Below are 14,819 nucleotides of genomic sequence, written 5' to 3' on the forward strand. Positions count from 1 at the left end.
CAGCTTTTTATATGTGTATGTGTGTGTCAAGTGTAGGTACTAGTGGAGGCTAGAAGGCACCAAATCCCCTGGAGGTGGAGTTACATAGGTGGTGGAAACTGAACTCAGATCATCTGGAGAGCAGGAAGTGCTCTTAAACATGAAGCCATATTTTGTGGTCTGATAATTTGTTCATTATTATGTCCTTGAGTGTCAGGTTAATTGTTTTTTGTTGTTTTTGAGACAGGTTCTTACACAGCACAGAGTGGCCTAGAACTGAATATGTAGCTACAGATAACCTTGAATTCCCGATCCTCCTTCCCGGACCCACCATGTGCTAAATGACAATGGGATTTTACAAGTGTAGGCCACACACTCCATAGCAGAATAGTTACTGATAAAGAAGAGATTCAGAGTCTAGGAAGGAAAGATAATTAGAAAAACAAAATACATGCACTGGCATTTTATGCATGTTTAAAAGAATTACAATTTAAAAAGAACAAGGATCATTGTATAGAAAAAGTCTGATACAGGAATGGATGAAATAACTGTCCCCTGCTCCCACAGTTCAGTATGTAGACTACAGAGGTAGTATGTAAGAGTACAATATTATATACACGGAAAATATGGTGTTTGTGCAGTCATGAGAAACACCTACCTTTAGGGAGTAAGACTCAGTGAAGCAGTGCAGTTTACATTGTAGACACTTGAATACCAATTTAAAAAGTTGTTTTCGGAGACAAGGTCTCATCATTTAGCCATGTCTGGCCTGGAACCTGGAATTCCACATACCTTTGCCTCTTGAGTGCTTGGGTTAAAGGTGTGTTCTACTGTACTCAGCAGAAAATATCTTGAAATGTATTATCTGCATAAAATAGTTGATGTACTGCAAATACAATTATAATACAAGTGTTTTCATCTTTAGGCTATGTAAACTATAAGGTAAGAAATCCATAATACTGAAAAATCAATTCATTTACTATAGGGCACTGGCCTCTCTGGCAGTCAAATTACTCATAGATCAGGTTGATCTACCCTTCTTTACTATATTGGCTTATCTCTATTGTAGCTACGGTTCTTTGGCAAGTACTACAGTGACTCTGACCTCTTCTTATGTCATTCTCCAGGAATACAAACTAAAGAACATTGTCATTTATGTTGCCCTCTCAGAAGCACAAATAACACACTAATCTCTCATGCTTTAAATATTTGTACGGATAACCTTTTCACAGGCATGTAATTACAGCTAAAGGAATGGTTTCCTAAGTACAACTTAATGCTTAAAGTGAGGTAGCTGGCCAACTCTTCAATGGATTAAGTGAAATTGAACAAACTAAATGATTAATAGAATTCCTTCAGCATGACAGGAAGACTATATTTTCTGCATCATCAAACATAAGTATTGTATCAATTTTAAGTTATAGGGAGATGGTTAACATTTGACTACATGATGTGATACAAACCAGAGGCAGGTTCTTATCCCAGTTTAACACTTAAAATTCTCATCAGATATAGCTATTCTCCCTGCTTTCTTTAATAATGTGTAATAATGGAATGAAACATTTTTATGATCTTCAGGACAAGCTAGGCCTGTATTCCAAGAATAAAATCTTTTTAATATATGTTGTGTTTTAAGATAGGACATTGTTATGTATATGCAACTGGCTTTGAACTTTGTGATTCTCTTACCTCTGTGGCCCAGGTACTGGAATTACAGGTGCAAGCGGACACTCCCAGGAAAGGACAAAGTCTTGAAAGTTCCTACGCCTTACTTTAAACTTGATTAAGTTTTAATCTAGTCTTCCCAGATATTTTTGTGGCAATTATCTCTTAATTCAAATTCTAACAACAGTCCCAGCTTTCCAGTGGGGTAGTGCCACAAGGGGAGAAAATAATTTGTTCTGAACTCACTCTAATTCAACTGTGCAGTTATACACTCAGACCCATGCTTAGTAAAGTGAGAGCATCTTAATGTACTATTTGATAAGATGGCAATGCATACTGTATCTCGCATCTGAACTCGTAAGGATTTTTGCTCCTCACAGCTGAAAGCTTTAGTTTCCCTTCAAAATAACCTAATTCAGAATTCATACTGTATAGGATGACTGTTTTGTCTGAGGCTACACTGAACGGATCACATGGAAATGAAAGGGTTTGGAATATATCCTCAACCTCCTGATCCATGGGCTCTTAGTACTACAACTAACCTCAGGTCTTACTGAGGGCCTCAGAGAACTGGAACGGGCAGTGCTGGGACTAAGGCTACCACGCTGGAGATCTGGTCCACCAGGAAAGGTAAGTAGAGAAACACTTTTCGCTGGCAGGGCATGTGACTATCAGTCGGCTTCAGGAACTGAAATCGGTTTTTTTGCCGGCCCTAAATGATCTAATTGGCACCTCCAGTCTCCTCGGATCAAACGGCTATTGTTTTCAATGTTTCCTTATTGAGAAGCTTCATGGCATGACTTTCATGGTGAAGACAGATACACATCAGAATGAAAATGAAATGGGAACCAGGTGTGGGGCATAGGCTTCCAACATCTAGAGGCAGAGACAGGAGGACTGCCACAAGTCCCAGTCCAGGCAATTGCTAGAACTTGTCTCACTGGTTCTCCCACCCAGAAAAAGGAAATGGAAAAATATTCCATTGTGTTTATACACCACATTTTGTTTACTAAATTATGACATTTATTTTTAATGTTTTGAGTATTGTATATACTATAAACGCCGAGTGCATAAATAGCTGTTCACACATCCCTTTAAAGACATACTTCGGGACTATCTACTGGGAAGTGGAATTGCTGAACCACATGCCTGATATGCTACAACACAATGAGCCATGTTAAGTGAAATAAGCCAGTCACAGGAGAAATGTAGTTGCCTTGATGAACCAACATTACTGTTGAGTGAAAGTTTCAGTTCTCTACTAGATCAAGTAGTCCTGAAGATAAACTAAGACTGAATAACGATGTAAATGTTAATGCTACTAAATTCACACATACACTATATATATATACATATTATACACATGTATATGTATATAATATATATATATATACATAAAATATATGTACTTTAAAGCAAGCTACTCAGTTTTGAACTGTCTCATTTTTAGAGGGCACGTGTTTGGTTGAAGCATGAAGGTGGCAGGGCTGGGTGTGGTGTTCCTTGTAGAACCAGTACATGGGAAACTGAGGCACGCGAATCTCCAAATTCAAGGCCAGCCTGGGTTACAAAGCAGAACCCTGCGTCAGAAACAAACACCCAAAACAACACATCCAAGTCGGCTTAAAAAAATTGGGGGAGGGAGGCAACAGGTTCAGAGGGAAAAATGGATCGACATAGTGGCTTGGGCCTCTGAAAGAAAAGCTAAGGCAGCCGCGTTTGGAGAATGGGAAGGCGTAGAAAGTAAAATAATACTGCGACAAGGTCCACTGCCCTGTCCTTAGGCTCCATCTACTAGAAGGAAAAAGCGGTATCTTCTCAGAGAAGCCGTGAGAGTCTCATCTTCCACTTCTGCCAACATCCCCCGAACGTTAGGGGTCCCCCGCCTGCCCGCTCCTTTGTCGCCCACACCGCTTTCCTCAGACCCCCTGCTCCCTAACACTCCCCGAGTCTTCCAAGGTGGGTCGCGGCCACCGCAGCACCAACCGTCATCGCTCCGGCCCCGCCCGTCGAACGCCAGGACGTGGGGGGCGGGAAGACCCGTCCTCGGGCGCCCCGGAAGTCACTGCCCTCTTGGCCAGCTGAGTGCCGCGGCGGGATTCGAGGCCTAGGATTGGCAGGGAGACGGGGATGACGTGCTACGTGTGGCGAGGCCGTCCCGCCCCCCCGCGCTCCTGCGCGCTCTTAGCGTGGGGTGGGGCGGAGCGTGGCCCCTCCCCCCCCCCCCCCCCCGGCGGCCATTACCCGGAACCGTCCCGGGCCTCGGGTCAGGTGACCCGCGGCGGTGCTGGCGGGAGGGCGGGGTGGGGGCGGAAGGGAGGAGAGGAGGAGTGAGGCGAGACGCGAAGGGAGGAGAGAGAGAAGAGAAGGGCGGAGTAGGAGGGAGGGGAAGGGGGCGGGGTGGGAGCGGGTCACGTGACTCGGCATGGAGGCGGTGGCGGCGGCGGCCGGGAGGAGTCGCTGGGGCAGAAGCCGCACTTGTTAGTGTTGGGGGAGGAGGGGGCCGGGGACGCCGACACCGTCAGCCGGCGACGCCGCGAAGGAGGCGGGAGGGGGGTGGGGGCGAAAGCAGGCTCCGACCCCCGGCCGAGGGGATGAGGGGAGCATGGGCGCCAAGGAGTCACGGATCGGATTCCTCAGCTACGAGGAGGCGCTGAGGAGAGGTGAGGGGGAGGGGTCGGGTGAGCTGCGGGGAGGCCAGCGCGGAGCGCCCGGGGGTGGGTGGCCGGAGGGAGAGGAGGCTGGGGCGTGGGGTGCCTGGCGAAGGACCTGGGAGGCCAGCCGTGGGAATATCGAGGGCAGGGAGGTGGAAAGGGAAGCGGGGTGTGGGAATTGGGGCACTAGGGGAGGGGGCGAAGCTTTGGCAGTGACGGGGGTACGGGGCGCTGGCTGGCCATTGCCGGTGCGTTCGGTTGGCGTTGTTATCTTGTTTAGGTGCAGGGAAGCCCTGACCATCGGTTCTTGGGTGGCTCAACCCTTCCAGGCCCCCTCATCCTTCAGTGCCATTTTCTCATATCACTCTTTCATTAAAAAAAAAAAAAAGCCTCCGACAACATCCTAATCTGGTTTCTAACAGCTTTGGCTGGAGGAGAAGGCAGGGCGATCTGTTTTGCTCCTGGAAGTCCTTTTCTATTAGGGAGCCTCTGGTTTTCCCAGGGTCTTTGCCTCTCTGTTGAGGGCGATGACTATCCTTCCATTTACTTCTGCCATCCTTCACCCTTTGAGTGGTTGACTTTGATTAAGAACGACCTGAAAGTGAAGTTGTGTTTAAGGTGAGAAGAGATTAGACAGCTGATGTTCATAAGACCTTGTGTTGGGTTTCCTCTCCTCGGACATTGATCAGACGACGGTTTTAGTACACTTGATTCCCAGTTCTTACCCTCTGGCTCCCTTAAAATGGCATTCGGAAACCAGCATTGTGATACTGTGTTACAGCTCCCTTCAGAGACTGGCCTTGCTGTCAACGGCTGCTGCTCTTGGCTCTGATTCACACTGTGTTGTTAATAGCCCCCAACCCCCTACCACTTACTCTGATACGATTGTCGGTGTAAAGCTCGTGCTAACTGGAAGTGTCTTGCACAGTTTATGGCCGGAATGTGACTTAATTTTTCATGACTGAGATTTGAGAGTGCGTCTGTGTGGTGCTTGTAGTTCTCTTTGATGTTTAATGGATTTTCTTGGTAAGAAGTGAAAAAACATTAAGCAGATTAGTGGCCAGACAGTATTGTTAACTGATTTCTAAGACCAAAATAAATAAATAAATAAGTTAAGCCATGCGCCAGGTGTTCTTAGTAGCTTGGGATAGAAAATTAAAATATGACGAAAAAGACATTTTAAAGTGAGGTTTAGAAATGAGATCTAGTTCATATACAAAGAGAAATAAGTTCATTGGACCCACAACCTAATAAACAGAAAACAAGATACAGAATTGTAGCTGCATCAATTTTGGGCTGAGCAGAATAGTGAAAATACACCTTTTAGTGGTTCTTCCTTACCATATCTGCATGATGATTAGTCTCTCTGTGTAGCCCTGGCTGTCCTGGTACTCACTTTGTAGACCAGGCTGGCCTTGAACTCAGAAATCCACCTGCCTCTGCCTCCCAAGTGCTGGGATTAAAGGCATGCGCCACCACACCCAGCTGCATGATGATTATTCTTTTTTTTTTTTTTTTTTTTTTTTTGGTTTTTCGAGGCAGGGTTTCTCTGTTTCCTTGGCTGTCCTGATGATGATTATTCTTAAGTAAAATCTTACTTGAACTTTTTCTCTCTGTTTCAGTATGAGAAATACTCCAAATTCTTGATTTATTTCCAACCCTAGTAGACCAGTCACTTCCTGAATTCTGTTGAGCTTGACAGGTCTGGGGGCAATTAGTCTATGGCTTACATGGCATGAAATAGGGCACAGTCAAATGATTTACAGCTGTTCAGAAGTGTTCCTTAAGTTTAAGGGTGTGAATACCAGCGATATACCTGGCGCTAAGAAATTCTAAAATTAAACTTTTATTCCAGCTCTTGTTGATTTACTTTATATCAAATTAAGATTGTATATTTTGTTTTTTTGAGACAGGGTTTCTCTACGTAGGCCTGACTGTCTGAACATTTTTGTAGACCATGCTGGCCTTAAACTCAGAGATTCACCTGCCTCTTCCTCCCAAGTGCAGGATAAAAAGCATTCAACACCATGCCTTGCAAGACTGTACATTTTAAAATATAAATGGAATCAATACATTTAAAAATGATCTGGTGAAAGGTTTTTGTTTAACATGTTATGAAATGTGAAATTTTAAAATGCCTATTTGAAGAAGTATCAAGGAATGAATTAAAGTCTTAGTAAAGGTTGTTTGAATGGGTTTTTTTTTTTTCAGGTTTTTTTTTTTTTTTTTTTTTTTGTTGTTGTTGTTGTTTTTTCGAGACAGGGTTTCTCTGTGTAGCCCTGGCTGTCCTGGAACTCACTCTGTAGACCAGGCTGGCTTTGAATTCAGAAATCCTCCTGCCTCTGTTTTTGTCAGTTTTGCTGAAGGGAAATTAAACCAAAGAGGAGCAAGGTGATAAAGTAGTTTCTAAGTGTAGGCTGGGGTATGTTTAAAACAGGCAAATTAGATGTCAGACTTTAACTACAGAAAGATTTTGTAAGCTTTTGCTGAATGGTTTGAGAACCTTTTGGGGGTGCCTGAATAAATAGGTACTAATACCTGCATCAGTTTTGTTTATCTGTTTACATTGGATAAGGTGAGTTTGGGGCAAATAGGATTTGACAAGTATAGAACAAGCCTCATAGAACTATTTGACCCTTTGGCTTTAATTTAAATGATCATTGCCTGCTACCTGTTCATAATTACACAACATTAAAAAGAAGTCTGATGCATTAATGCAAACAAGAAATTTCAGGCAGTTTGTCTAGTAAAGTGGGGCCTTGACTACAGTGTTAGTGACAGATGACACTGGACCTGAGTGAGAGGCCAGTCTAGTCTGTTTGAGGCTCTAGAAATCAGGATGAATTTTGGGTTTATATCCTGTTTTTCCAGATTGCCAATTATTTCAACTTTTACTTTTCTGAAAGTATATAGCGTTAGACAATCTTTAGAAGATGGGTTAGTAGTAGCTTTTATTTTTGGCTGATATCATAAATATCTTGAGTAGCATATAAGAGGCTTAACTTCTTATTAAAATGTTTGAATTATATTTATTTGTATGTGTTTGCTTGCCATAGTGTATTTATGGAGGTCACAGGACAATTGGGACTCAGGAGTCAGTTGTCTCATTGTACCATGTGGATCCCTGGACCCCAGGGAGTGAACTGAAGTTATCAGGTTGACAGTGGTCACCTTTACCCTCTGACCCATTTCACTAACCTATCTGAATTTTTTTTCATTAAATTACTTATTTTTATCTTATGAGCATTGTTTGGTGTTTTGTCTCCCCACCTCTCTTAGAGAATGCATGTAGTTATCTAAGGAAGTATGCCTGCTTGCATGGATACTGAGAATTTTAAAAGCTTTGCTTGACATGCCTTTATTTTACCGTGTTACATCAGTTTATAACTTGTGTGTATTATATGTATGTATATTGTTTTAGACAAGATCTAACTATGTAGACTTTCTCCTCCTGGAACTCACTATACACACCAGGATAGTGTTGAATTTACATAGATCTGCCTGCCTCTACCTGTTAGTGCTGGGATTACAGGTGTTTACCAACAGGCCTGGGTTGTAGTTTCCAGTCCCTCCCACCCCTCCTTCTGTCCCCTCCCACCCCTGCCCCCCATATTTGTGTGTGTGTGTGTGTGTGTGTGTGTGTGTACGTGAACTTGGATGGGTAGGCTAGAGGACAAGTTCAGGTGTGAATCTTACTCAGGTGTCTTTCACCAGTGTGGGGCTCAGTGATTAGGTCAGTTATCAAAAGTCTCAGTTACCACCTCCCCGTTACTGGGATTACCAGCACAGGCTACCACATATAGCTTTGTTACTTGAGTATTGGGATGGGTTCTCTACTTTCATGGCCATCACTTTACCATCTGAGCTACCTTCCTAGCACTTGAAGCTTGCATATTCTTGTTTTTTTTTTTGTTTGCTTGATTTTGTTTTTTGTTTTTGAGACAGGGTCTCTATGTAGCCCTGGTTGTCCTGGATTACTGTATAGACAAGGCTGGCCTCAAACTCAGAGATCTGCCTGCTCTGCCTCCTGAGTGCTGGGGTCAATGGCATGTGCCGCCACCACCACCACCGGGCTAAAACTTGTATATTTTTAAAAACGTATCCTAAGTCTTCAGAGCACAACAATTAAAAAAAAAAACGCTGGATGAGGATTGGGCATAGTGGCATATGATTTAGGAATTGCAGCACTCAGGAAACAGAAACTCTGTGAGTTTGAAGCCAGCTGGTCTATATAGTGAATTTTAGGCCATCAGGGCTTCACAGTGAGACCATATCTCAAAGAAAAGTTGGGTGATAAACAATTTAGAATTCAAACCAAAATTAAATATTTTCCATAATTATTTCTTCTTTGCACCTCCTCCCTTTCATCTTTGTGGAAACAGGATTATGCTTTCTCCCTGTTTGAATCAAGAATTGACAGATTTAAAATATTCTTAGCCGGAGTGGTGGTGCTTGCCTTTAATCTCAGCACTTGGGAGGCGGAGGCAGGTGAATCTGAGTTCTAGGCCAGCATGGTCTACTGAGTGAGTTTCAGGACAGCCAGGGTTATTAAACAGAGAAAAAAACCCTGTCTCAACTCCCCCCACTCCAAAGTTTTTGACTGTATAGAGAGTATTAATTTCTTTTTTTTTTTTTGGGTTTTTTTTTTTTTGTTTTTCGAGACAGGGTTTCTCTATGTAGTTGTGGCTGTCCTGGAACTCACTCTGTAGCCCAGGCTGGCCTCGAACTCAGAAATCCGCCTGCCTCTGCCTCCCAAGTGCTGGGATTAAAGGCGTGCGCCACCACGCCCGGCTGAGTATTAATTTCTTAATTCTTCCTTTCTTAATGCTGGGACTTTAACCTGGGACCTTTTGCATCTAGGCAGGGCCCTAACCCTGAGAGACTCTTCTAGCTCTGGCTTTTTTGATACAATTTTATGATGTAGTGCAGGTTGAACTTGAATTTGTTAGGTTATCTACACTGGCCTCTAGCCCTTGGTTTTCCTGAATAACTAACCTCCTGAGTGCTAGGATTACAGGTTGAGCCACTGTGCACAGCTGTGGAATCACTTTTTTTTTTTCTTTTTTCTTTCTTACAGCAACCAACCCCTGCCTGGCTTAAATATGTAATAGAATTATACTATTTTTCTTTTTTCAGACCCTCCTACATTCCCCTTACTCTCAAGTTCATGGCCTCTTTCTTCAATTTTTATTGTTATGTATATGTGTATCTATACATGCATCTGAAAAATATATATCCTGCCAAATCTGTTATTGTTTATATGTGTATGGTTTCAGAGTTGACCACTTTGTTGAACCAGTAAAAGGGCTTACCCTTGGGAACGGCTCATTCTTCCAGCAACCATTAGTTACCTGTAGGTCTAGAGGGTGATGGGGGAGGTGGACAGATAGAACCCTGTGAAATTTTCTTCCTTCATGTTAACATTGATATTGCCATTGTTCTGGTATTGTCTATGAGGCCATTTTTAGAAGCAACTGATTTGCAGCTGACTTTTGGTATTTTGGTGCTTTCAGTCTTTTCCTTTTCTTTTCTTTCTTTCTTTTTTTAAAGATTTTTAAATTTTATGTATGTAAATACACTGTAGCTGTACAGATGGATGTGAGCCTTCATCTGGTTGTTGGGAATTGAATTTTTAGGACCTCTCTGCTCACTCTGATCAGCCTTGCTCTGGTCGGCCCCCGCTTGCTTCGGTCAACCCCTCCCTCTCAGTCCCTGCTTGCTATGGCCCAAAGATTTATTTATTATTATTAGTAGTTAGAAGTACATTGTAGCTGACTTCAGATGTACCAGAAGAGGGCATCAGATCTCATTACGGGTGGTTGTGAGCCACCATGTGTTTGGAATTTGAACTCAGGACCTTCAGAAGAACAGTCAGTGCTCTTGCCCACTGAAACACCTCACCAGCTCAGTCTTTCCCTTTTCTTTTCTTTCTTTTTTCTTTTTTTTCTTTTCTTTTTTTTTTTTTTTTGAGACAGGGTTTCTCTGTGTAGCCCTGGCTGTCCTGGAACTTACTCTGTAGACTAGGCTGGCCTCAAACTCAGAAATCCATCTGCCTCTGCCTCCCGAGTGCTGGGACTAAAGGCGTGCGCCACCACGCCCGGCTAGTGTTTCCTGTTTCTTGATGCTCTCTGAGCCATGGATGTAGAAGCTATGACACATGTTTGGACTGGGGTCCCCATAATCTGTGGATCTCTGTATTGCGTTCAGTTGTGGTTTTCTGTGTTTGTTTTTATTTGCTATAGAGGATTCTTTGAGTAGTAGCAACTACACTTATCCAGGAATGGTAGCTCAGCATAGGTTGACATTTTAGTGTTCCTTTGCTCATTTTATGTGTACACACACACACACACACACACACACACACACGCCTTATTTTTAACTAAACAATGGTTAAAAATAAGACACAGAAAAATAAAAAGAAAGATAACTAAGTCACTCTCTATAGGATTAAATGGCCTGGATCAATAATTTTCACTAAAATGGATATGTAACATATCCATAAGGAGGACTTTTGAGATTGCTCAGCGGGTAAGAGCACTGGTTGCTCTTCCAGAGGTCCTGAGTTCAATTCCCAGCAAACATATGGCTCATAGTCATCTATAATGTGATCTAATCCCCTCTTCTGACATGCAGGTGTACGTGCAGAGAGATTTATTTTATTTATACATAAATCTAAAAATAATCTATAAGGAGTGGGAATAAAACATCAGAGCTTTAGTTATAATTTGAAATATTTAGTAATGTACATAATTATTAAATACTATTTACATACATCATTTATAAACTATTATATATTGTATCTTTAGTATATTGGTAATTGATAATAGTAACTTTAGTACTAGAATGTGGGTTATGGCCATGATGGCTTGGAAGTACCACAGCATTGTACTCATTTCCTAGTATGTGCTCAATAATTACCTGTAAAGAATTTACTTTCCTAGTCTCTTAGAGGTTAGGTTTGTAGACAGTGATTTAGCATGGAGTAGTTGAAGTTCTAAGTACGGTTTTGCTTGCCAAACTTCTCAGTGTTAATTGTAAACTTTTACTAGATTAATACTACCTATGATAAAATAGTAGGTAGTTTGCCATAGTCCATCATTCTGTAAGGGAAAACTGCATTTCACAGTTGGTACCTATTGTGGTGCACTAGTTTTTGTTTGTTTGTTTGTTTGTATTTGTATGTTTGAGACAGGGTCTTGTGGCCTGGAGCTGAATATAGCTAGATCGCTAGCTTATCTAACCTCCTGTTTCTGCTGGCTACATGCTGGGATCACAGGTGTGTGCCACAACTGCTGGCTGTAATGCACAATTTATTCTCTTCTCTAAAAGTACCAATTTTTCATCACCTGAATTTGTTAAATTCATTAGTAAACTCTTTGGTGTTAGCACTGTAAAAGAAAAATATAGAGCAGTTTTAAATTAATGTGCTTCTATAGCATTCTCTAAGGCGTTACAGAGGGTGATGCTTCTCCCTTTATAGTCTCAGTGCATTTAGGGTATGTGAGTGACAAAGAGGAGATAAATTCACTGATGAAGCCCGCAGTTTAGAGCATGAACATAATGATGTGACATCATTTGCTGGTCAGCGACCTTCCCATTTATTAAACTAGACAGCTGTTGTTTGTTTTTTTTTTTTTTTTCCATTTTCTTTCTTAGAGTTTATTTACAGTGACAATACTCAGGGTTGTTTTTTTCAAAATGATGTGCAATTTAGAGTTGGGACTGTGATGCCTGACTAATAGCCACAAACTTTCTCTGGAAAAGGGAAATTTTTGGCACTTGATTATATGCTAAATCACAAGAGAAGTTAGGGAATTTTTTACTATTATTGAAGCAACAATAAAAGATCTGCTATCCTTTAGAAGTAGAGATAAAGGCTGACAGTTTGGTAGTTGTAATATTAAGCAGCTGCAATGGTGAAGGGATTTTTACTTGTGAGTTAGAAGTTGGTGGTTTGAGCGACAGGAACAGTGGTTCAGACCTATAATAGCACTCAGGAGGTTAAGGCAGAAGGTACTAAGTTCAAAGTTAGCTTGGCTCACATAAGCAAGATCCTGTTTCAGTTTAGTGGTTTATAGTGGTATTTAAAAGACCAAGTAGGACTGGCAGGGTTTTTTATACTGGATCTAGGAAGCATGACTTCTCTTTTCAGGACTTGTTTATGCTTCTGCTTTTCACATTTCCACCTCATGGTATTTGTGTTTGGATTGAGCTATTCCATCTCTTTCCTGAATGCCAATCAGTGTGGATCTTTACAGAGTTAGTGGTAGATAGTTAATTATTGACACAGATGCTTGATAAAGCTAGGTTCTTTAGAATGCACAATTATAAATAGAGACCTAAATGTTCTAAGACCTATTCAAAGATAGCTAGCATTCAAGCCAAGCTCTTAATGCCTTTCTTTATTAGGAATTTAATAATCACTAACATGAAACTTTCAAGTTCACCAGTGGTTTTCAAGCTTTTCTACAACTTGGGATCCATGATACTAAATTGTTTTAAAACAAAATCATACAGAATGTGGTTTTACAGTGGAGGTTTTACAGCTTCTTTTCCATTTCTTTATAGAAGGTGGTTGTTTTGTTATCTAATATCTATGGGAAAAGCCATTTAATTGTATTTTTGTGGTGTGCAAGTATTGGACTTGCTTGGCTTTTTATATCTGGGCAAGTGTTCTATCACTGAGTTACTTACATCCTGGTGCTTGCTTTTTGAGACAAGCTCTCACTAAGTTGCCTGGGCTGCCTTTGGCATTGCTGTCCTCTTGTCTAAATCTTTTGAGTTATGGTATTATTGGTGTATGTTGTGATATCTGGCAGAATAAGTCTTTTTTTTTTTTTTTTTTTTTTTTTTTTTTTGGTTTTTTTTTCGAGACAGGGTTTCTCTGTGTAGCCCTGGCTGTCCTGGCACTCACTTTGTAGACCAGGCTGGCCTCGAACTCAGAAATCCACCTGCCTCTGCCTCCCAAGTGCTGGGATTAAAGGTGTGCGCCGCCACGCCCGGCTAGAATAAGTCTTTTAATATTCACTGTGGTTGACTTAATAATGAAGTATGAAAAGTTCTGGAGAAAATTCCTTTGTGGAAAGGAGATTCTTTTATTAAAATAGGCCTCTTTTAGTCTCTCATGACAATAAAGGGCATCATTGTCCCTACCCTGTTGTTTAAGGCCAAAGTATAGACATGCCTGCATATCTTTAGTTCCTCTCTGCTCATCTTGTTCATTTGGTGTCCTTTCTATTGTTTTCTGCCCAGCTCTCATACCCTCTACCTCTCCTCTATCTAGTTTCAGCTGCCATTGTCTCTTACTAAAGTTACACAATAGCCATTGTGGTCTTAAAATCCAAGTCTTGTAATTCCTCCCCTCCTGCCTTTTTTCTTAAATGTATCCCAGGTTAATTTTGAATTCTGAATTCTCCTTCAGTGCTGAGGTTATAGTCTTGCACCACAATAACAGATTATAAATTTGTTATTTAAAGCTTGTTAGTTGCTACTTTAGGGCAAAAATGTACCTCTTATAATGATCTGTAATTCAGTTTCTTCTTGAAACTCCAGCCTGTTTATCCACCCCCACCCCACTCCCCAAACACACACACTCATTTTTGAGACTTAGTCTCACTTTGTAGCTAAGGCTGGTCTGGCACTCTTTTTTTTTTTTTTTTTTTTTTTAATTTATTTTATGTATGTGAGTACACTGTATCAGTACAGATGGTTGTGAGCCTTCATGTGGTTGTTGGGAATTGAATTGAATTTAGGACCTCTGCTCCCTCTGGTCACCCCCCGCCCCCTCACTCCATAAGAGGGCATCAGATCTCATTACAGGTGGTTGTGAGCTACCATGTGGTTGCTGGGATTTGAACTCAGAACCTTCGGAAGAGCAGTCAGTGCTCTTACCCGCTGAGCCATCTCACCAGTCCCTGGCCTGGCACTCTTATGGACTAGGCTGACCTTGAACTCACAGAGATCTGCCTGCTTCTGTTTCCTGAGTACTGAGAGTAAAGGTGTTCACCACCACTCTTGTTCCTAGTACTTTCTCATTTATTTATAAACATGGTGTTTTGTTTTATTTTGGTTCTTAAAGCATAGTTCTAGCTTGCTGCCTTTGTATTTGTTACTGTCAGATAGGAAAGGCTGTTTACTTTTGTAATTGTTTTGAAGCAGGATCTCATGTCACCCAAGATGGCATCTTTGAGGATGACATTGGACTCCTGATTCACCCTCTTCCTTTTTAAAAATAAGTGATGAGAATTCTTCTGGGTTGTTCATTTGTCTTTTGTTTAAGACAGACATTTTTTTTTTTCTGTGTAGTCCTGGCTATCCTGGAATGTTCTATATCTTTGCTTAGACCAACCAGGTTGTCCTTGAATTCAAAGAGATACATCTATCTCTGCTGGGATTAAAGATGTGGTTTTTGTTGTTGTTTTAAAGATTTATTTATTTTATGTATATAGGTGCTCTGTTTGCATGCATATCTATCTACATACCACAAGAGATCATCTGATCCCATGAGACTACAGTTGTAGA

General features: G+C 41.5%; 1 protein-coding gene across 4 annotated transcripts in view; it reads left to right on the top strand.

Moving 5' to 3' along the window:
- The first annotated feature begins 4,128 nt into the window (after window positions 1-4,128).
- Usp32 (ubiquitin specific peptidase 32) overlaps window positions 4,129-14,819 on the top strand; it is a 135,203-nt gene continuing 124,512 nt past the window's right edge. Inside the window, exon 1 of one of the 4 annotated variants that reach the window (XM_029483333.2) lies at window positions 4,129-4,307. In XM_029483333.2, the coding sequence (XP_029339193.1) occupies window positions 4,250-4,307 (58 nt within the window). In that variant the 5' untranslated portion in view covers window positions 4,129-4,249. The remainder of the gene's footprint in view (window positions 4,308-14,819) is intronic. The other 3 variants (XM_029483332.2, XM_021175608.3, XM_021175609.3) reach the window with 3 other exon arrangements.

The sequence above is a fragment of the Mus caroli genome, unplaced genomic scaffold, assembly GCF_978045245.1.
Source record: "Mus caroli unplaced genomic scaffold, Mus_caroli_1 scaffold_13, whole genome shotgun sequence".
In the NCBI taxonomy this organism is placed as follows: Eukaryota; Metazoa; Chordata; class Mammalia; order Rodentia; family Muridae; genus Mus; species Mus caroli.